The sequence below is a fragment of the Sciurus vulgaris genome (assembly GCF_902686455.1).
Source record: "Sciurus vulgaris genome assembly, chromosome: 3".
NCBI classification, from domain to species: Eukaryota; Metazoa; Chordata; class Mammalia; order Rodentia; family Sciuridae; genus Sciurus; species Sciurus vulgaris.
The window spans coordinates 130,926,061-130,950,159 of record NC_136463.1 but is presented as its reverse complement, the minus strand read 5'-3'; the positions used below and the strand labels follow the sequence as shown (position 1 = coordinate 130,950,159).

Here is a 24,099-nt window from a genome sequence, read left to right as displayed (position 1 = left end):
ATCATGTCAAATCAGGATGGGCCTGGGACTGTAATTCAGTTAGAGCACTTGCCTAGCATGTGCCGGACTCTGGGTTAGATCTCAAGCACCACAAAAATAGATAGATAGATGTATAGAGACAGAAGCAGTAACTGAGTTAAAGAGAAAGGATGTAGTACAACGTAGAGGTGAGAAAGTAGATATTCTGGGGAAGGAGGATCATTCTAAAAAATAGTTCCAATATCTCATTCAGAAAGAGGTAAAAATCCAACACATTTTTAGAATAATTTTTTTTTAAGTAAATAAGGATTTATTTTCCTCACATAAGTCTCAGTGTGGTTCTTTTTTTTTATTGTAAACAAATGGGATACATGCTGTTTCTCTGTTTGTACATGGCATAAAGGCATACCATTTGTGTAATCATAAATTTGCATAGGGTAATGTTGTTTGATTCATTCTGTTATTTTTTCCCTTTCCCCCACTCCTCCCACCCCTCTTTTCCCTCTATACAGTCCTTCCTTCCTCCATTCTTGCCCCCCTCCCTAACCCTAACTCTAACCCTAACACTAACCCCTCCTTTCCCCTATTATGTGTGTCATCAACCACTTATTAGCGATATCATTCATCCTTTGGTTTTTTGAGATTGGCTTATCTCACTTAGCATGATATTCTCCAATTTTATCCATTTGCCTGCAAATGCCATAATTTTATCATTCTTTATGGCTGAGTAATATTCCATTGTATATATGTACCACAGTTTCTTTATCCATTCATCAACTGAAGGACATCTAGGTTGGTTCCACAATCTGGCTATTGTGAATTGAGCAGCAATGAACATTGATGTGGCTGTATCTCTGTATGCTGATTTTAAGTCCTCTGGGTATAGGCCAAGGAGTGGGATAGCTGGGTCAAATGGTGGTTCCATTCCAAGTTTTCTAAGGAATCTCCACACTGCTTTCCAGAGTGGCTGCACTAATTTGCAGCCCCACCAGCAATGTATGAGTGTACCTTTCTCCCCACATCCTTGCCAACACCTGTTGTTGCTTGTATTCTTGATAATCGCCATTCTAATTGGGGTGAGATGGAATCTTAAGGTGGTTTTGATTTGCATTTCTTTTATTACTAGAGATGTTGAACATTTTTCCATATGTTTGTTGATTGCTTGTAGATCTTCTTCTGTGAAGTGTCTATTCATTTCCTTAGCCCATTTGTCAATTGGATTATTTGTATTCTTGGTGTAAAGTGTTTTGAGTTCTTTACAGATTCTGGAGATTAGTGCTCTATCTGAAGTATGATTGGCAAAGATTTTCTCCCACTCTGTAGGCTCTTTCTTCACATTGCTGATAGTTTCCTTTGCTGAGAGAAAGCTTTTTAGTTTGACTCTATCCCAGTTATTGATTTTTTTGATCAGTAAACAATGATCTATTTATTATTAAAGGAAATAATCAGAGAATAACTATAAGCAATTCACAAAATAAGAAATAAGAAGTGCCAGTGCAGTACTTTTTAATTACTCCAGTAATTAAAAAAAGAAATTAAAAAACAAAATATTAACAGAAAGGTCCAGTTAACTACAAAGATTCTCATAGGCTAGTACGAATATTGATCACTACAAATGTTTTATGCGGTAATCCAAATTAGGATTCAAAGACTTAAAAATGTATAAATTTCTTAAACCAACAATTCAACCTCTGGGAGCCTACTAAAACAAAGGAATATGCCCAAGAAATTGTGTTAGAGGATAATTTTATCTGTTTTCTGTAATTTTAAAATCAAAGAATAACTACAGAGACTGTTTAATACATGAATTATCAATAAAGATCATATGAACTCTTTAAAAATGATAGTGCAAACTTCCATTCAGTCATGTTAATATGCTGATAACAAAAATTAAAGAACAAATAAAACATGATATGATCCTTTTTATATTAAAAACTAGACATGCGAGCTGGGGTAGTGGCACAGTGGTGGAGTGGTTGCCTGGCATGCATGAGGCAATAGGTTCGCTCCTCAGCACTGCATAAGTGGATAAATAAGTGAAGATCATGTAGTTAATATGTGTACATGTTATTTTTTTAAATAAAAACAAGTTGTTTTCTAATTGCATAAATTGTCCATATCACAGTTATGATTTTAAAAGAAGTATTTTCTTCAGAAAACTTTTAAAAACTCAATGCTTAGTATGTCACACTTTATTTCCTTTTGTGAAATTCAGAATTTTTAATTTGATTACTAAAAATCAAGCTAAACTATAAGTTTCAACTTTTCCTTCAAACAGTGCTTTATAACAAAAAAGTATAGCAAAGCATCTTTTACAGTGGCAGTGGATAATTGCTAATGGCCATGAGCTTCAACTCCATAGCATCAGCATAAGAAAGTATAACTAGAAATACTCAGGAAATCCTTTAGTGAAAAGTCTTTCAGTAAATCAAAAGATAACTTGAGTTGAACTTTAATTAGAATTCCTTAAAAAGTCCTTGGAAACAAGTGGGGACCAGAAATTTAAAGTAAAAAGTTTATTCCATTGTACACAAGATTCAAGACTTTTTTTAAGATTAAAAATTAGAGCAAATAACTATTTTCAACTTTTTTTCAAAGCTAAAATATAATTACTTATACTTTATACACTAATGTTGATTAAAGAAACATTAACACTTTTAAAAAGTGTAACATTTTTCATGAATTCCACTCAGGCACAGAGATTATACCAACTTTAGTAGAGATTTCATAAAAGCAATGAAAATTAAGATAGTTTCAGAGAATACAACATGTTGCAAAGAAATTTAAGTTAAAAACAAAATGTGTATGGAGGAAGGAAGGACTGTATAGAGGGAAAAGAGGGGTGGGAGGAGTGGGGGGAAGGGAATAAATAACAGAATGAATCAAACATTACCCTATGTAAATTTATGATTACACAAATGGTATGCCTTTACGCCATGTACAAACAGAGAAACAGCATGTATCCCATTTGTTTATAATAAAAAAAAAAAACTTAAAAAAAAAAACACGTGTTACATAATTACTAGTCAGATAAGTACATTAGGATGTATGCTTATAATCTGTGTGGCCCTTAAGTATCTCCAAAAAATATGACTAAAATAAATGCTTTAGCAGTACTAAATTTAACAGTTTATCAAGTATTTGCCTAACTCTGATAAAGTTCTTAATAATCCAATTTAATCACAAAAAGAAAAAAATGTAATTTTGAAAAATGTCCTTAATAAAACAAAATAAACATGGGCACATGGACTGGGGTGGGGCTGAGCCATACAACCCTTGCCCAGCATGTATGTGGCCCTGGATTCCATCCTCAGCAGGAAAAGAAAATAAAGAATGAAAGGGAGGGAGAGGAAGAAGAAACAGGATAATGCAAACATTTCTAAAAAGTTCATCAGACAAACAAGAGTCTTAAATTACTGGGTGTTAACTACAAAGAACAAATATATCTCATTAAAAATTTTAAATTTCCATCAACTGAAAATGTTGAAACTTTAGATTTGAAAAACAAAGCCTTACAAGTCCAGGAATAATGTTAGGAATGTCACTTTAATTTATATTCAAGTTCTTTTAAACTATTCTCAAATATTCTTAAAATACTGAATATAAAGGAACTAACATTTATGAAGCACCTACTGTACCCCAGAGATTCTGAGTTTTCACTTCATGTCCTTTACTCCTTACAACAGTTCTATACATTGAATATCATTACTCTATTTTATAGAAAGGAAAATTAAAGTTTAGAATGGTAACCCATTTTCATGAAGTCACACAACTAATCACTGGAAAAACTACAAATGAAACAAATGATACCTAACACCTAACTAGGGTGCCCACAGTTACACTATTATCACACGAACTTCCTGAAAACTGGCACCATATAAGCTGAAACAAAATAGTAAACATATTAAATATCACAGGTCATATCACTACTTAATAACAATTTCAATCAGCCCCTTAATAGAATTTTTTAGAAATTTAAATTTTTTTTCAGAAAAATAAATGTAAAATCTCCTAAAGCAACAGAGTAGCAGAAGCAATGCTGAAATACTTAAATAAATGGACTAAAATCTTTGAGTTTCCATAAGGTTTATAAATATTTGTATATTTCATAAGTTGGATACTATGAAATATCTACAAAGTTTAAGTATTGGTCACTTGATTAGGAACATCCTTAAATAATGACCATGATTATGATCATGTCTTTTAATCATTTCCACTATATATGCCACATTATTTTAACCAAAAGAGCTACATTTTGTGGAAGATGAACCTCTTCATAATACTCCCTATATATTAATCAATTATATAAACAGAAATAAATTCACCAGGTCCTCAATATTGCCATAGATATTCTTCTTCATGCCTGATGCCCGAGTAGATATCCATCCTCCCACAGTGCTGAATTCCAGGGAATCTGGTTCATGACCTGTACAATAACCACTTTCTTTAAGCTGAAAAACAAAAATGTTAACATTTGAACAGTGAAAATGGTGCCATTTTACACAGTGCTCAACACATTAACTCTTCCCACTTTAAAATTTCCATATGACACTGGTATTTTGATTCATTAAAACCTATACTGAAAAATAAATACTTTTACTAGTCCTCAAAAAATTTTAAACTTCTGTCTAGTGGAAACCTTTACAAAACTGAAGAGTGTGGGCCAAAAGATAGCTATAGTTTCCACAGTTCAACAATCTTGTTCCTTATATCCTTTTGTTTTAAAGCCCAGTTGTCCCTCCTCACCTTTTCCTCCACCCCACAAAGAGACAATTTAAAGACTTATGGAGAACAGATTAAGCTTAAATAACTTCCAACCTCACCTAAACACTTTCAATAAATAAAGCACTTAATCTCTTGTTCTCCCTGCCCTAATATAATATGCAGCAGGCCTGCAGAAAATCTGAGCAAATTGCCTGTACTTAATTCTCTCAAGGAGTCATGTGTTTTAATGTACAGCCATCTGGCTAGGTTTCCTGCATGTAATACCATCATTTATTTGTGATGCAGATCATGCATTCCTGTACATTAAATAGTCACTTGTTTCTCATTTTTCTATATTAGCTTAGCTTTGCCATCTGCACAGCACCTGAGGTTGAATGGATGCCCTTTACTGCAACAACACCAAAGCCATTGCACTGAAATAATTTTAAAGACTCAGCCATCTCCTGTCAAATGGTACAGACACCACCATCTGCATACCCACTATCTACTGCACTCAAGCCCATCAATCTGCATTGACCATTTTGATAGTCATCCAGTTAAGCAACTGCTTCTATTTTTCAAGTAGCCATGCAGAGACATAGAATATGTCAGCTATGTTTGTATCTGAGTATTTGAGTATGGTATGAAAGTTGTAATCCCAAATTTGAAAGCCTAGTAGGTTAAATATAACTTGTTAGATTTTGCATACCACCGATGCAAACTATTTTATCTTTTCTAATTTTACTGTTAGGAAACAAGATTTGAAAAGACATCAATTGCCACATTCTTTTTCACTAAATACTCAATATATTTATTTAATTTTAGGAGGTTAATGCCAAACACAGTAGTGCACACCTGTAATTTCAGCTACTTGGGGGGTAGAGGCAGGAGGATTCCAAGTTTGATGCCAACCTGGGCAACTGAGACACTGTCTCAAAATAAAATTTTAAAACAAACAAAAAATGGGGGTAGGGCATAGCTTAGAGGTAGAAAGCTTCTGGGTTCAATCCCAAATACCAAAGTAAACTAAACATTTTTTGAAATGAGGTTAATAACTACCCACCAACAAAACAAGTACATATAAATGGGTTAAAATGAAGATTATCAGATTATTACATTATATTTCTCCCCTAACTCCACCCATAATCTATACTGACATTATTTTCTCTCAAAAAACTGCTATTACTCAATTTTATGAAATTAGGAAAAGAAAAAATATTCATGGAGCCCTAAGATGTGGTAGGCACTAAACAGAATTTTTACATATTTTTATGACAAAATGAACTTCCACATTACTTAATTAGAAGCACATCATTAAATATACACGTAAAACTATTTCCATCAGTATACCCAATATTAGATATACTATTAGGTTGGATCTTATATCTGGCAAGCCATTTCCTTACTCTCTTCAATTGTAAGTTACTATTGTGCCAGGAATTATGTAAAGCAATGAAGATAAAGACTACAGAAATAAAAAGAGTTCTTATGCTGAAGGAACTCTACCTAGCATCTCTTGTTAAAAAAAAAAAAAACTCACTAACTTCCTACTACATAAGTGAGGTAAGTGTTAACAGTTAAAAACCTGGATTTGAAACTTGTCATTTACCCTAGCTAGAAAATCTGCATACTACAGCAGGCTAATTTAATAAGAAACTATTGTTGGGACACAATGCTCAAAAATGGTGTCTACTACCATTTACATTGTAGGAGCCCCTTTAAGAGTCTGTTTCTATTATTGCCATTAGCTACCTAAGAAAAATCTGCTGAAGAAAGGTCTAAATTCATTCATACACTTAACCAAATATCTATTTTAAACAAAATAATCTCTCTGTTCCATACTGTATTATATAAAAATAACAACTTCATCAATCAATCTCTTTTCGCGTGCCATGAAACTCTATAAGAATAGGAACTTTATCCTACTTCCGTGCCCCCTTCAATACCAAAACAACAAGTATTTACTGACTATGTGTCAAGCTTCAGTTGTATCACCAAAACAAAAACAAAAACTAAATTGTGGAGGTTGTATAGTATCTCCCATCGTCCTCAGAGGACAAGTTCAAGACCCCAGTGGATATCTGCAACTATGGATAGTATCAAACCCTATGCAGTACTTTAGGCTTCTCTTGTAGCATCACTACTCTTGCCCTTTGAGGCCATTATTCAGTAAAACTGCTATAATTTAAAGCTGAGTACAATAAACCCTAAAATAACAACAACGAAAAAGGTTAGAGCTAATAAAGAAACAATGGAATAAAAGGTATCATTAAAAATAATCAATCTTAAAAAGGTAGTAAAAAAGGAAGAGAACAAAAACCAGATGGACAAAACAGAAAATAAATATAGGTTGAATATCTCTTATCTGAAATGCTTTGAACCAGAAGCATTCCAGATTTCATATTTTTTCTGATTTTAGAATACTTATACATATGAGATATGTTAGATATATAAATGAAGTCTACACATGAAATTCATTTATATTTCATATACACCATACGCACACAGCCAGAAGGTAATTTTATACAATATTTTTAGGGCACCTACAATTTGATTTCAAACCGTCACGTGAGGTCAAAAGTGAATTTTTCCCTCTGTGGTATCACGTTAGCATTCAGAAAAACCTGGATTTTAGAGAATTTCAAATTTCAGATTAGGGATACTCAATATGTAGCAAGATAACAAACTTGAACTAAAAATGTCAGTAAGTTGCAATGATGCTTCAATGAAAAGGTAGCAACTGTCAGGTTAGATAAAAAGAAAAGACCCAATTATATGACACTAATAAGAAAGGCATTTTTAAACATAAGGAAACAAACTAGTTAAAAGTAAAAGAATAGAAAAAGGGAAAAGATATACCATGCTAACAATAATCAGAAGAAAACTACAGTGGATATTTTTAAATTAAAGTTGATTTCAGGGGCTGGGGTTGTGACTCAGTGGTAGAGCGCTTGCCTAGCATGTGTGAGGCCCTGGGTTTGATCCTCAGCATCATATAAAAATAAAATAAAGTGTCCACCTATAACTAAAACAAAACATTTTTTGTTTTAAAAAAGTTTATTTCAGAGCACTGAATGTTATCAGGTATAAAAGAGGTCATTTTATAATGACAAAAGGATCAATTAATCAAGAAGACACAACAATCTTCAACGTTTATTGATTGCTATCCTCTGATAACAAGTTTTAAAGCACACAAAGCAAATAGTGATAGAACTGTAAGTAGACAGATCTGCAATTATAGTAGAGGTTTTAATGGCCCTCAATAATTGATCTAACTGTAGACAGTATATAAGAAGAAATACAGAAGTCCTGAATATCACTATAAATTAATCCGACCCAATACATGATTTATAGATTATGCCAACAAACAGCAAATGACACAATCTTTGCAAGTACGCATGAAACATTCACAAAACAGACCATATCATGGGCTATAAAACAAGTGACACTAAATTTGAAAGGATCCAAGTTGTGTAAAGGATGTTTTTGAACACAATGGAATTAGGATAGAAATTAAAAACAGACAAATATCTAAAAAAAATCTCTAAATAACTGGAAACCAAATGGCATAAGTAACCCTTGGGTCAAAGAAAAAAACAATCAAAAAGGGAAGTAGAAAATATTTTGAAATGAATGGGAAAAAAATGGGATGCCAAAAAAGCAGTAGTTAGGCAAAAATTTGTAACAGTGAAAACCTTTATTAGAAAATAACACCTCAAATTACCATAATTTCTGCCATAAAATACAAAAAGGCATTTCACAAATCCAACATTTACTCCTAATAATAATTTTCTAAAGTAAAAAGAGACTTCCTCAACTTGATAAAGGGTATCTACAAAAAACACCTATGTTTAACATATACTTAATGGTAAAGGTCTGAACATATCTATCCTAATCAGGAATAAGACAAGGATATCCACTCTCACTTCTTTGTTTGAGAGGTCTGGTCAGTATAATCAGAAACAGAAATAAAAAGCAACCAGATTATGCAGGCATGTAATGCCAGCAGCTCAGGAGGCTGAGGCAGGAGGATTACAAATTCAAAGCAGTCTTAGCTACTTAGGAAGGCCCTGAGCAACTTAGCAACACCCTCTCTAAATAAAAAATTTTAAAAGGGCTTGGGATGTAGTGGTTAAGCACCCCTGGTTCAATCCCTGCTACCAAAAAAAAAAAGAAAAAACATATCCAGATTAGAAAGGAAGAGATAAAATTGTCTTCATTCACAAACAACATGATCATTTATGTAGACGATCCAATGGGATATACAATAATTTTAACCTAATCAGTGAATTTAATAAGGTTGCAGATGTAAGAATAATACAGAAAAATCAATTCTATTTCTATATGTTAATTTTAAAAATCAGAAACCCAAACAATAGAACCAAATACTATGTAATACTTAGGGACAAATCTGATTTTAAGAAAATATTTAAGACCCTCATACAGAAACCATAAAACACTGCTGAGGGAAATTACAGATATACTGTAAAAAACCTAAAGATATACTGTGTTTATACATCAGGTGACAAGAATCAGTATTATTCAGATGTCAATATAATTCTAATCAAAATCCCATCAGGCTTTTTTTTTTCCCAAACCAATTTTGACAAAGTTATTTAAAAATTTATATAAAAATGCAAAAAACCTAGAACCACCCAAACAACTTTGAAAATGAATTTAAAAGGCTACAGTAATTCTGTGTGATTCTGCCATAAAAATATATACACAGACTAATGCAACAGTGCAGAACCAGATGCACATATATATGTGGACAAATGTGTTTTGTTTGTTCGTTTTAAATGATGGTGCAGGTGTTACAGTGAAGAAATTTTACCTTTTCTACAAATGGCGCTGGAACAATTAGATATCCATATTCAAAAAGAAATCAGTTTCAATCAATATCAATACCTCAAACTATATGTAAACTAACTCAGAATTCTTCTAAGCTGATCAATGTAAATAGGAGAAAATCTCTGCAACCTTGGGTTAAGATGTAACAGCAGAAGCATGATATGTAAGATAAAAAATTAATACACAGAATAAAATTAATACACAGAATAAAAAGACATGCCACAGACTGGCAGAAAATATCTGTAAAGCATGTATCTGAAAAAGGACTTATACCCAGAATACATAAAGAAGTCTCTCTCTTGCTGGGCATTGTGGCACATCCCTGTAATCCCAGAGGTTCAGGAGGCTGAGGTGGAAGGTTTGAAAGTTCAAGACCAGCCTCAGCAATTTAGCAAGGCCATAGGCAATCTGGTGAGATACCAACTCAAAATAAAAAATAAATAAAATAAAAAGGGCTGGGGATGTGGCTCAGTGGAATCAGTGGTAAAGTACCCCTGGGTTCAATCCCTGGCATCAAAAAAAAAAAGACTCTCAAAGCACAGTAATAGGAAAACAAACAAACAATTCATTTTAAAAATTGAGCTAGGACTGGGGATATAGTTCAGTTGGTAGACTGCTTGCCTTGCAAGCACAAGGCCCTGGGTTCAATCCCCAGCACCGCAAAAAAAGAAAAAAAAAAAAAAACTGAGCTAACAATTTCAACAGACACTTCACTCCTGAAGATATATGATTGGCAAATATGCACATAAAAGGATGTTCAACTTCAGAATCCCCCAACATGCCATAAGGACTCTATAAGTTTCACTACTCATAGACAAGCAGTTTACAATAAAATTATTCATTGAAAAGTTCAGTGAAGAGCAAACACCAACATCTACCTAGGTGATGCAATTTATCATCAAGATCTGAGAATTATATTTCCAATGTGTTCATTTTGCTCCTTTCCATTCCTCCTACTATGTATCTGGTCACTAACAGCTCTCATCTAAATTATTATAGCAGTCTCTCAATCAGCTATTACATGGCCTATCCATCCTCCAAATAGTCAGAACTATCTAAGGTATTAAGGATAAGGTTCAAATTTCTCAAAGTGGTTTTATAAGGTCCTTTATTTTCTGACCTCTTCATGTTTTTCTGGCTGCACCCCTCTTACTCCCATACCTACTCCCATCCAACATACTAAAACCAAAGATATATGTTCTCCTACATACATACTGCATTGCAGGCAAACTCAGCTATCTGCAGTCCCCAACAAAAGCAATAACTACCTTTAAGGCCGCTATACATGTTTCTTACTCTGACTAGATTATTCTTCCCACCTCATCTCCTTTTTGCTAATCTGACTTGTCTTTGAAATCTGATCTCAAATTGCCATATTCTTTGTCCACGTTCTTCACACCTGGCCCCATCTGATGACCAATATACCCTGAATTTAGTCTTCAAATGGCAGTTCTCACTCTGAATCATTAAATTTCTATTTACTAACTTTCTGTCCTAATATAATATAAGCCACCTGAGGGTAGTGGGTGATAATCATTTTTGCTACTATGTTCTCAACATTTGCTTTAATGCTTGACCCACATTAGAAACTTGGCAAATTCATAAAAAAACAGAAAAAAAAAAAAAAGCATTGTAAAAGGCACTTCATTCAGAGGACAGAGGTTTCGAAAACTTTAAAGAGATAACATACCTGTCTTTCCAAATCTTGTCCTGTTATACCAGCCTCTACATGAGCTGTCAGATTGTTTTCATCAACCCACAGAATTCGATTCTGTTGCAAAGGAAGAGAGAAGTCTCATCTCCATGTGCTACTAACATTTTATCAGTAATACAGAACTTCCTAATTCAAAGCAACAAGTGACAAGATAGTAATTAAACAAGTAGGGTTCCTCAGCTACTATACATGTGGGAAATGAGCTTTACTTATCCCTTACTATGAAACATAACAGACATAATAACACTGGCAGTATAGCATACAGGTGTTGGTTTAAAATACTGACTCTTTGTGCAGATATTAATTTGAATTAAACTCTACCTCTTAGCATAGGCAAATAACTGTCTAGGCTTAGTGTTTCCTCATTTGCAAAATATATATATATACTTATATATATATACTAAATATATATACTAATATATATATATATATACTAATAACATATACTAATAATGTAGACAGGTCCTATAGGGAATAAATAAGATACTGCACACACACACACAAAAAAACTAGCATATTGACGCCTGGCATTTTGCAGATACTATCTGTACTTTTGTCAATATAGCAATCCTATCTAATATCTAACTTAAGAATCAGAAAATAGTAAAGAAAACCCCTGCCAAAGCATCTGAATTAGTAAATAGCGTCTCTACTTTCTTTCAATCTGGAAAAAGATGAGAAACCCCATGTAGAAAACATAGCACATCCCTGTCTCATGCTCAAAAGAAGCTGAATATTTTCTGCAGAAATGTATGACTGACAATAAAAATGTGTTTTTAACATTCTTATTTGGCCTAATTTCTATGTATATATGTGTCTTCTTATATATATACTTCTTTCCCCTTCTATTTGGCTGAGCAATCAGATAACATATAGCATCTGCTGGATCCCAAGGAAGCTTACTTTGTATTTTGGTTATGTTCAACTGCATAATAATAACTAATATAAATAAGTCTAGTTAATGATAAGAATAATACAAGAGACAATACAAAAGGAGCAGTGTCTGCCTAAATTCCAAATTGGAACATATACAAATAACTGTACTGCTTAATTCAAAGGGTACAATAAATACTAAATACAATGTGAATGTATTTTTTCGTTTGTTATATAAAACTCATTAATTATACTCTGACTATAACAGTAATTTCAAGATAACTATGGTATAATGGGGAGTTTGGTTCTGTAGCAGCTAAACAAAAAAAAAAGTATTAAATTATTGAATAAAAAGACAAATAATTTATTAATCTAAGGGCACCACATGTATAATTTATGTACACTTCCTCCTCAACAGACTGACCCTTGAGGCAATTATACTCGTGTGCTAAATATTTATTTGTACCCACTAAGGGCCCAAACATCTTTTTGGTAGAAAAAAGAAATTAAAGGAGGCAGAGAAGAAAACCACACCTTTATGGATACTCACATAAAAGCCTCAAGAATATGTACAGGATCTAGTATATACTACCCAAGCTCAAACAAAAACTTCATGGCCAACAGGCCTTAGTATTGTTATATCTATTTAAATATAACTCTAATTCCCTTATTTTCTATGTATTATATCAGAAATACAATGAGCAAAATCACAGAGATGAGACTTACTGACTTTAATGCAAATCACAGTTATAAGTACCCGTCCAACCTCATATTTAAAACAATCCCAGGTTAACAGTTCAGTGACTATACAAAACTAGTTGGAAACATGGTATTTAAAATCCTGCTTCAAAATTTTAAACATCTACTCAGCATCAAGATTTTTACTTGTACTAGCTCCTTTAATCTTCACAATAACCTTCTATAGTAATACTATTTCACATATTTGGTAACAAACATAGAGGTAAATTTGCACAGGATAATAAAGAGCCAAAAATTCAAAAACATTCCAAAAAAAATAGGCTGTTCTAAAACTATCTTTTAAGTAATTATAGTTTTTTTAAATTCTGGAATAAGGAAAAAAGTTGATGAGGAACTTCACAGTACAATAATCAGGCAGCTACCATGTAAATCTTGTGATCAATTTTAGCATCACTAATGTGAGATAATCAGCTATTATATTATCATCATCTCTCCTAATGTTACATGATTTTTAAATAGCCCATAATTACAAAGTCATGGATATGCTAATTGCTCTGATTTTATCATTACATAAAGTATCAAAACATCACACTTTTGTTTCAATAACCCTGCAAACATGAACACTTATGTCAATTTAAAATAAAATAAAATTTAAAAGCATACCACCATCTATGCAGTATTAATGTTATTTAAAAAAAATTATTCTGATTATACATTATACATAATCAGAATCTAACTAGACTATAAAAGGGCCTAAAAGAGTTAAATGACATCAAGAAGAAGCAACAGACAAATTCAAAGCAAGTCATTCTATGCTATAAATAACATAGTTTCTTGGAAAATCAGAAACATTTGTAAAAGGGGGATGAAGAGGAAGCTTTCAGATAAAATAAGATTTAAGAGAAACAACCAAAAGCTAAAATAAGCCTTTTCTAAATTCCCATTTGAACAAGTAAACTACAAAATAAAGGCATTTTGTATAAAGAAAGACTGGATATTAAAGAGTATAAAAAATTACTTTTGACTTTGCCAGGAGTGATAATAATGTAGTAGTAATGTGAGAAAATATATTTTTTTTTTTGGGGGGTGCTGGGGATTGAACCCAGGGCCTTGTGCTTACAAGGCAAGCACTCTACCGACTGCACTATCTCCCCAGCCTGAGAAAATATTTCTTTTAAAGAGACAGGCAAAAATATTTAGATGTAAAGGAGCATTTTTAAAGGATTTGTTTTAAAATACTAAAGAATAAATGAAAGATAAAACAAGTATGTCAAAATGCTAATAACTAATCTAGACAATAGGTATACCATTCTTTTTATACTGGTGTGTGAAAAAAATTCGAATTAAAAAGGTGTTCTTCTTAAAGTTGTTTTTATTATAATAGAGAAATAATCAGGAATACCATTGACTATATAGGGCTTGGGTTGTAGCTCAATTGTTCACAGCTGCTCAATTCACTATAGCCAGATTGTGGAACCAACCTAGATGCCCTTCAGTTGATGAATGGATAAAGAAACTGTGGCATATATATACAATGGAATATTACTCTGCCATGAAGAATGATAAAATTATGGCGTTTGCAGGCAAATGGATGAAATTGGAGGATAACATGCTAAGTGAGATAAGCCAATCTCAAAAAACTAAAGGACGAATGATCTCGCTGATAAGCGGATGAGGACATATAAGGGGGGGTAGGAGGGGTTGGCGTTAGGGTTAGGGTTAGGTTTAGGGTTAGGGATAAGGAGGTTGGTAAGAATGGAGGAAGGAAGGACTGTATAGAGGGAAAAGAGGGGTGGGAGGGGTGGGGGGAAGGGAAAAAAATAACAGAATGAATCAAACAACATTGCCCTATGTAAATTTATGATTTTTAATTAAAATAAAAGAAAAATAAATAAATAAATAAATAAATAAATAAAATAAAGATATTGTGTCCATTGACTATATAAAGTTCAAACCCAAATTAAAGCCTTAACACACAGCACAACACCCAATTCCTGGACCACAATAAATCCAAACTTTAAACTAAAACCTATCATTAAAATTAGTTATTCCATTCATCCCCAAGCAAAAATGCAACAGCATTATATAAATGTGGGAGACAAGCAAGTTTTGATTATTCAAATTAACCTTAACTGATTAATATTATCTGTCCTGTTTTTCAAAAACAGAGTCAGGCATGGCAGTGCAGGCCTATAATCCCAGTTACTTAGAATACTGAGGTAGGAGGATCCCAAGTTTCAGGTCAGCCTGGGCAACTTAGTGAGACCATTTCAAAATAAAAAATAAAAAAGAACTGTGGATGTAGCTCATAGTAGAGAGATCCTAGATAGATATTATATTAGACAGACAGAAAATTAAATCAAATCATCTATTATGTCAACCTTCTAATTCATGTTTCTCAAATTATCAATTTCACATTCTTATTTGGTAAAATGGCATCAAGATATGCACCTCAGAGTAAAAGAACTTAGATTCTGAATATCTGAAGACAAGGCAAAAATATAATGATGAAAAACATTCAAAACAAAATGTAAAACAGATCTTTTTCTGAATAATTGAGACAGAGCCATAAGGACAATGTTTTAAATATAACTCTATCTGCAAATACTTCTTAAATTATCATATACCATTTGTGAAGTGTCCAAAGAAATTATCGTTCTTGTCTCATCTGCAGGACACATCAGGCCATATGAAACACTTGTTCCTCCTGCCAAAATAAAAACAACTTCATGTTTAAATATTTTACTTTTAGCTACATTTCTAGGGCAAATTCCTAATAGAGAGTATATAGATAGAACCATTAACAAAATGACACCTATTTCTACCCTGCAAAATACAATTCGCAAATGTTAACAACACACTAGAAGAAAACTTTATTTTACTTATGGCCAAAATGAAGCAATATTATGGAATTGAAAGCAATGGGATATGGCTTCCTTCCCTGAACATGACAAACTCACATGAAGCCCCTAGCAACTTGTAGAACTCCAAATACATAATCAGAAGAATTCTAAGCAAATGATTACTGTGAAGAAAAGAAACATTCTATATAGCTAGTTACCATTAACTACTTTCTATTTTAATTATGAGATTCATTTATCATTTAAAATTATATTCTCATAAAAAAAGGCTTTAATAAATTAAAAACAAGTTAAAATGTCCAGATTATATGATATTTAAAAACAAGCTAGTATATTCACTGGTGAAAAAGCGACTTTAATATAGAATAAATAATACATAGAAGTATTTAAATAATATACTGCTGTTTTAATATTTATTGTCAAAGGAAAAGTGTTTTCTTGATACCAATCAAGAATAATACAGTACTTTCAGTTCTTAACTAGATCTGTATCAGCCTATATCAGAATAAATTTCAATTGGTACTTTCATATATTTTGATGGAAGAAAATGTGTGGGAGTCACCTCCCATAGGAAGCATATGGATGCTGATCTGTAAGGATCAGCTTAATTTCATAAGAGGAGAGAAATCATTATCAGTTACAAACATGATTCCTGTAATCAGTAACAACTATTTGCTTGTCACAGTCATTTTAAGTCAGAAAAATATTTCATAAGAAGTGGCACTACAGTCCCTTAATTGTATGAATTTGATAGATAGTGTGAGCTGAAAAGGAAATCTGGAGCTCCTGGAATTGTTGATGTCCCATTTCCATTCCATCAATGCCAATTTATTCACTAAGGTTTATTACCTTTGATTTAGATAAGTTATTAGGACAATGAAGTCAATAAAAGATCAAAAGCATTTTAAAATGCAAAACAATGATAGTTTCCTGCATGAGAAGATATAAACCATTTGATCACATACTTGTGATCTTGTAATCCACAATAATGCTCTATGATGACTGCTTCTCAAAGGTTTAGATTGGGTATATCTGTATTTTGCCTTTGAAAATTAAAATCATGTCCATAAACATACAGATTAGAAAGTAAGTGCTAAGCAGGAACATTTTCTTAATTAGGCATTACATCACAGTCTCAACTATGATTCACAAAGAGGGGGAAAAAAAAACATGAACTAAATGTACACCAAGTCTCAGTTTAGGTAAACCTCTTCAGAGAATTGAGCAACATCAACCAATTTTTTTTAAAATAATCACATCAAAATTATAGGAATGTATGTTTCAGCACACAACAAACACTTAAAATACAAATATTTTAAACAAAACAAATTTACATATTTTAAATATGAAAGTACAATACCTACCACCAATTGGTATGATACAAAGGTTATATTTGCACGCTAGATTCACAATCTTAACTACATCATCATGACATGCTGTTGGGGAAAAAAAGGAAAACAAATTAATTACAGGGCTAAGAATATCTGGGTAATCCTGAAAAATAAAAAGAGTCTATAAAGTTCTTTAGCATCCAAACTTTTTCTTTACTTATTCATTAATGTGCTAAATAGCTGTATTAAAAGATAACAGGTTCTTTTCAACTTTTCATTTTTAAGTAATTCAGATTTACAAAAAAGCCACTAAATACTATAAAGAATTCCCTTCATCTTACATTCCCAAACAATAACATCTTAAATTACAACAGTCCACTTAACAAAATGAAGCAATTAATATTGATACAAAACAATGAACTCATCAACAGACCTTAACTTTCGTCAATTGTTCCACTAAAGTTCCTTTTTCTGGTCCAGGGTAAAATCCAGAATCACACACTGATTTTGGATTTGTATGTTTCCTCATAATTAAAAACATATTTTTATGTTTCAGCAGGAATTTCACAGAAGTGGAGTTTGTGCCTTTCACATTGCAATATTTCTGGAGGTGCATGATGCACACACAGACATGTCTCATTTCCAGTAATATTAACTCTAATCATTTGGTTAGTGTCTGGATATTATATTTTCTGTTGAAACTAGTAAATATCTTTAGACTATGTAGTGTGTTTCTCATCATACTTTCACCCACTAATTTTAACACTTCATTGATAATTCTTTATTCTTCTTTTTAGAAAAACATTAAAATCTTACACAAAATGGACCAGGACCTAACTAAAGGTTCTTTATCAGTGTTGAAGTTATCTAAGTAAGAAAAACCAATTGTGGAAGATTTTAAATGCCAAATAAGAGGTGCTAAGACTAAATATGAGTGGCACTAGGACATTAGCAGAGTCTGTATTTTCACTGGTCTAAAAGTTCCAGTATTATTAAGTGAGTGAAGTAATTTTTAAAATGTTACTGCTAAAGGAAATTTTAAGTTTTATGAGCATATTTACTACCAAAACCATGCATTATATGAGTGACTAACCATCTGTCCAAACTAAAGCTCAAGATATGCACACTTTAGAAAGGTCACAATGGTGAAAATTTTGCTTTAAAGATGACCCCCAAAGCAGGCAAGTTACATATATCACAAGTATTTACTCTTAAACAAGCCCTAGTCATTCCATTAAAGCAATATGTAGAATTCAGTTTCAGATTAAACACACTTAAAGATTGGGGATGGTCTCCAAACTGCAAGATGAGACAGTCACTCCCACTCCATGGCAATACCTCAAATTGCACTTTCTCAAAAGTTGACCTCATGCAAAGGCAAAGATGAAGCACCAACAATAAGAATTTATATCAAATTAAATGAAGGCCACAGTGAACTAATAATATGCTAGGAAACAAAACTATTACTAAGAAGCCCTCATACCAGAAGATTCAATAGAATAAAAAAACTTGATTCATCCAGGAATATGTGATTCATAGAGATTCATAAAATATGAAATAAAATGCAAGAAATTCTTTATCAAAAATTAGCCTCTGGAGAGTGTATGGAAGGCCTAAAGAGTAAAACTTGAGGTATGAAAACCTTTAAAATTATCACTGCAAAAATGCAGTTACACAATAATAAAGGACTGAACTACAAATTGGGGTAGGGAAATAAAATGGAAGGGCAAAGATGTGTAGGAACTAACCAAATGGATTTTACAAAGAAAAGAAATTTGTGTATGACAATTCATTTTGTTTCCTACATTTGGCTTTCTAAAAATATTTGAACTTCTTAAAGAAAGACATACTCCCACTATGGAATTCTCTCAGTACTTCAATATTCAAACATGATGAAAATACCTAGAAGACACACTTGAAATTTCTTCTCAAGATATATCAAGAGAATAGGGTCTACTAAGTTTTCTGTGGTGAATGAAAACCATTTTTCCATTAAAAAAAAGGAATGAACCTTCCACAAATCTTGGTAAAGAAGTACAGAGAAGTAGCCTAAAGTTACTAAAAAATCTGCAGGCAAAACAAAAATATTTCTTCTACTTGACAGTAACTTTTCCTTTTTCTTGGAAACAACTAAATTTCTGTACTAAATGGAGACAAAAAACTATAACTATTCCAAATGTATGGGAAAATAAACATCCCAAGAATCAGGAAACAAATTTAATCTCTGTTACATATGATCTTGGATTTTCCTACCTTACCTCCTATTTCTCCCCATCTTAAAATATAATTTTTCCTTCGAAAAGTCCTTGTAAAGTAAGAAGTAACTTATCTAAGACCTTAGAGTCCATGAATGAATCAATGTTTTGAAAATAAAATACACTATAAACTCTGAAGTGGAAAATCTAAAGAGAAAAGTGGTTAGAGATCAATGTAACTTTTTTAACAATGAAATCCTGGATAGCAAGGAACAAAACACCTGCCCTGCTTTAAATCATCTGCTAAAAGAGATGGTTTAAAAAAGAAAAAAACTATACACATAAATATAGTACCTAATTCCTTACTGAGAGCAAAATAACAGAAAGTTCATCCATCTTCTTTCCCAAGCCAAATCCAAAATGTTAATTTCTCAAAACTTATTCATTTCAAAGATAGTAAATATAAACATAAATATTTGAAACAATTGTTTTACCACACAATCTTATTTCTTAGCCCACAAGCTAATGTTATCAAATTACGATTATTAGTTTTACAGTAATTATGTTCATTAACGATTTCTACGTAACTGAATAAATTGTACTAATTTCTCTAAGCTTTCAAGTGGACGAAATATATATTTTCTATTGATCATAAAATATAATTATATACATTTAACTTAAAGACTTAATAATCAATAACAATCCTTAAAACCAAAAGTTCATAACAATCTGATCAAGAAAGTGTTTCATGGCCTTTAGTAATTTCTTAAAAATACAATTACTTATTTTTTTTTAACTCATATGTTAAAAAGTATATATTTCTAGTACTAAATTTACTTAATATTTAACGATACTAAGTTAATGATACAAAGAGAAAAAAAAAACTTACTTGGCCATAAAACTATATCAGGAATTCGCTGAAACATTCCTTCCCTGAGCAAAAATATCTCATGAAGACAATGACCTGTTTTGATTTAAAAAAGAAAAAATGTAAAAATATCTTTTAAAACACCTAGGAAATTTTTAATTAAAAGTCAATGGTACCAATTTAAAGTAGCTTACCATGAGCTCTAAATACTCGATCATCTGCTTCTTGTGAATATGAAATATTAGTTTCTTTAAGTTCACGAAGAAAATCTTCATTTACAATTGAAGGAGGTGTGTCACTAGGATTTAAGGATGCCTAGAAAATAAAATTGGTTTCTTGGACTTATTTCCAAAATAAATTCTGAATACCTCTGTTAAGGAGAATGACTATTTAAAATGAGGATTTCTTTTTTGCATTCAAAGCTAGAAGCACTGGCAAATACCAAGTAGTAAAAACAGAAACCAACTTCATGACAGTGGCAAATAACAAAGAGTCTGGTTAATCATATCTTATAACATGAGTTATAGAGGTCCCACATTTCCTCTTTGCTTCTATAACCCATTTTTCATTATTTGCAATCAAGAACAGGGAAGAAAGAAGTCACCAAGCTTCAATTTTAGTTTAAGGAAAATGGCAAAAGAGTGGGAGAGAACTATTTGTGTTTTGCATTATCTATATTTTCCCCTGCAGATGATCTTTATTATCTCCCAGTCTTCAATGACCATTTTATAAAGACCAATAAAAGGTCTGGCAGTAATTAAAAAAAAAAATTATGGGCTAAAAAAAACCTCATGACATAATTATAAACTGGATACCCAATTTTAACTAAAAAGTATCTTGAACCTAATGTGGAACTTTAAGGTCAAAACTATGTAACACTGGGTATGTTACTCAACTTCTATGAGACTTTGCTTCTTCATCTATTATTAAATGAGATTACCACCACTGTTAAGGTTTAGATATGAGATGTCTCCCAAAAGTTCATGTGTGAGAAAATGCAAGAAGGTTTCATGGTGAAATGATTGGGTCACGAGAGCCTTAATCTAAACAGAGTATTAATCTACCGATATGAATTAACTGAGCAGTTAACTGTAAGCAGAGCGTGACTGAAGAAGACAGGTCACTGGAGGTATGGGGTTTATATTTTGTCCTGGTGAGCAGTGTTCTCTTTGCTTTCTGACTCCATGTCCTGAACTGCTTTCCTCCACCATACTCTTCCACTATGAAGTTCTGCTTCACCTCAGGCCTGGAACTAAAGAGTCAGCCTTCTATGAACTGATACCTCTGAAACCATGAGCCCAAAAAACTTTTCCTCCTCTAATTGTTCTTAACAGGTCTTTTGGTCACAGTGACCAAAAAAAAAAAAAAAAAAAACTGAAACCACCACCAAATGTGTAGGAATGCTATGAGGAAAGCAGGTTAAACGTGCTAATTTTTGTGAAAAGAACCTAATAGCATATCTAGCATATCAAATGTGCAAATCTTAAAAAAAAAAAAAAAAAAAAAAAAAACTATGATACAGTATTCAGGAAAAAGAAAGCAAAAGAATATGTAAAAAAAAACGATGTATTTCTATATTCTTGGTTTCTTATGAATTCATTCATCTAATATATTGACTGCAAGTCTGCTATAAGCTAGGTACCAACCTAGGCTTAGGGATACAGTAGTGAGTTAAATAGAAAAAAAAAAAAAAAAAGACTTCATGGAATTTACCGGGAAGTAGAAGGAAATGATCAAAAGAACACCCTAAAATAACAATAACAATGTTATTAAAAATTGAAAGGGCTCAATGGATATGTATCCAAACTGGTGGTGACATTTCTGAATATACTACATCCACTGTATCAATGTCAAAGACAAGCAATCACAAATAGTTGAGACAGAAAAAGAATTTAAGAGATGAAAAAAGAGACTTAAGAAAAAAGAATTTGGTTTGGAAGGGGTAGGGATTAGCTGTTCAGTCTCACTTTTTCTTTTCTTTTCTTTTTTTTTTTTTTTCTGGTGGTACTGCAGATTGAACCCAGAATGTAGTTCTACCACTGAGCTACATTCCCAGCCCTTTTTACTTTATTTTTGAGATAGGGTCTTACTAAGTTTCTAAGGATGGCCTCCTGCCTCAGCCTCTGAGTAGCTGGGATTAGCATGTGCCATGTTGTATGGCTTGTTCAGCAGTCTCATTAAATTGCTAGAATAAAACAATTGGATTAATAAATAAATCTAACAAGTACCCACTGACTACCAATAATTAACAACTTGTTGGTTACAGTGGAGAATATCATGAATGACACAGAGCCTATATTTAGGGAATTCATATCCAGTTGGGAGAGACATGCAGAATACTTCTGGTGTAGCAAAATAACAAATAACAATAACAATATAAAGAAATGCTAAATATCTCACTGGTTTCCTGTGTATACAGTTTTTGGTTTTGTTTTTTTTTTTCTTTGTGGTACTGTGGATTGAACCCTGGAGCTGCTGCATGCAATGGCAGCACTTAATCACTGAAGCACATGCTAGCATTTTTTTTAAAACAGGGTCTCAACAGATTGCCCAGGCTAGCCTCAAACTTGCCATCCTCCTGCCTCAGCTTTCCAAGTAGCTAAGATTATATGCCCAGCCAGTTTAAAGTTTTTTAATCTTTCAGAAAAGTAAAACTATATGAACAAACTAAAATTCTCTTTCAGATCTTAATTAAATTTTTAGTTTTTGTAATTTTTCAAATATTCTGTTTACTATTAAATGTAACATTACATTTTTATTTTATTCTACATTTATCATAGATTACTACCTATTGTTTTGTTATCTAAAAACAATAGCAACTTAGCTGGGCATGGAAGCACATGCCTGTAATCCCAGCTCAGAAGGCAGAGGCAGGAGGATCACAAATTCAAAGCCAGCACAGCCTCAGAACTTAGCAAGACCCCAAGCAACTTAGAGAGACCCTGTCTCAAAATGAAAACACAAAAAAGGCTGGGGATGTGGCTCAGTGGTGAGGTGCCTGGGTTCAATCCCTATACCAAAAAAAGAAATAAATTTTTTAAAATTAAAAATAAAAATAACAGCAACTTTCATTTCTCTAACAAAATGCTCCCAGCATTAATTAATTTACACTTCACCTCTACTCTGTGAGAGGTATGACAGTCATGACTCCCACTTCTTAAATTAAAATAATCAAAACTCAAAGAGGAAAAAAATTTTGCTAAATAACTCTTAAATTCTGAAATTAGAATCTAGAACTGTAAGAAAAAAAAAATCCTTCTACAAAACCTGACAAGACCAATATAATTAATGGACTTCATAATAAACATGAAATAACTGTATTAAAGCAAACATAACAAATTACAAAGGTAAATCTAATTAATTTGGGATAAAAAAACAGTTAAGCATGTTAGTAATGATTCTTATTTGCTTACTTTAGAGGTAGTTTTATGTTCCAGATTTACTCCAAGGGTATTTTGGATCCATTCCTTAAGAGCTGGTAAAGTCAAGCCACTAAGAGGGTACCTGAAATACAAAGAAGATAAAATTTTAGAGTAAGGTATCTTCATTTAAATTTGAAGTTTAGATTTTGCCTCTAGTAATAGTCAAACAGCTCCATCAAACTAACACTGCTACATATAACCATCAACTCTCTCAACAAAAACAAAATAAAACCTAGCTATCTGAAAGCAATATAGATGGAACAAAAGTAGTCAAAAACAGGGGACCAAGATATGCTACATTTGGAAGAAGGAAAAAGCACTATGTAAATATCCAGTTTTGTTTTTTAAACAGTTTTGACTCTGGGGAAAGCTACAGCTGGTACCACAAGAGGTAAGAAGAATGCCAAAAAAACAGCCTAAAAAAACAGAAGAGAGTGTTTGTAGTGAACACAGCATCTGGAAAGCATACAAGGAAATCACGGAAGTCAGAGAGGGACCTGTATTTCAGCTCTGTCCAAACATCGGGCTGACCCTGAACTATACATGGATAGAATATGTATGAGAGTTTTATAAACACCCCAGATAAGCTGAACTGAAAAGAC

General features: G+C 32.4%; 1 protein-coding gene across 1 annotated transcript in view; it reads right to left on the bottom strand.

Annotated features, from left to right (window-relative positions):
- AGPS (alkylglycerone phosphate synthase) overlaps positions 1-24,099 on the bottom strand; it is a 125,490-nt gene that overhangs the window by 74,483 nt on the left and 26,908 nt on the right. The window contains exons 3-9 of the mRNA XM_079132209.1: positions 23,489-23,579; positions 20,270-20,390; positions 20,097-20,171; positions 17,046-17,117; positions 15,448-15,527; positions 11,225-11,305; positions 4,305-4,430 (exon numbers count right to left, since the gene is read on the bottom strand). Of these exons, the coding sequence (XP_078988335.1) occupies positions 4,305-4,430; positions 11,225-11,305; positions 15,448-15,527; positions 17,046-17,117; positions 20,097-20,171; positions 20,270-20,390; positions 23,489-23,579 (646 nt within the window). The remainder of the gene's footprint in view (positions 1-4,304; positions 4,431-11,224; positions 11,306-15,447; positions 15,528-17,045; positions 17,118-20,096; positions 20,172-20,269; positions 20,391-23,488; positions 23,580-24,099) is intronic.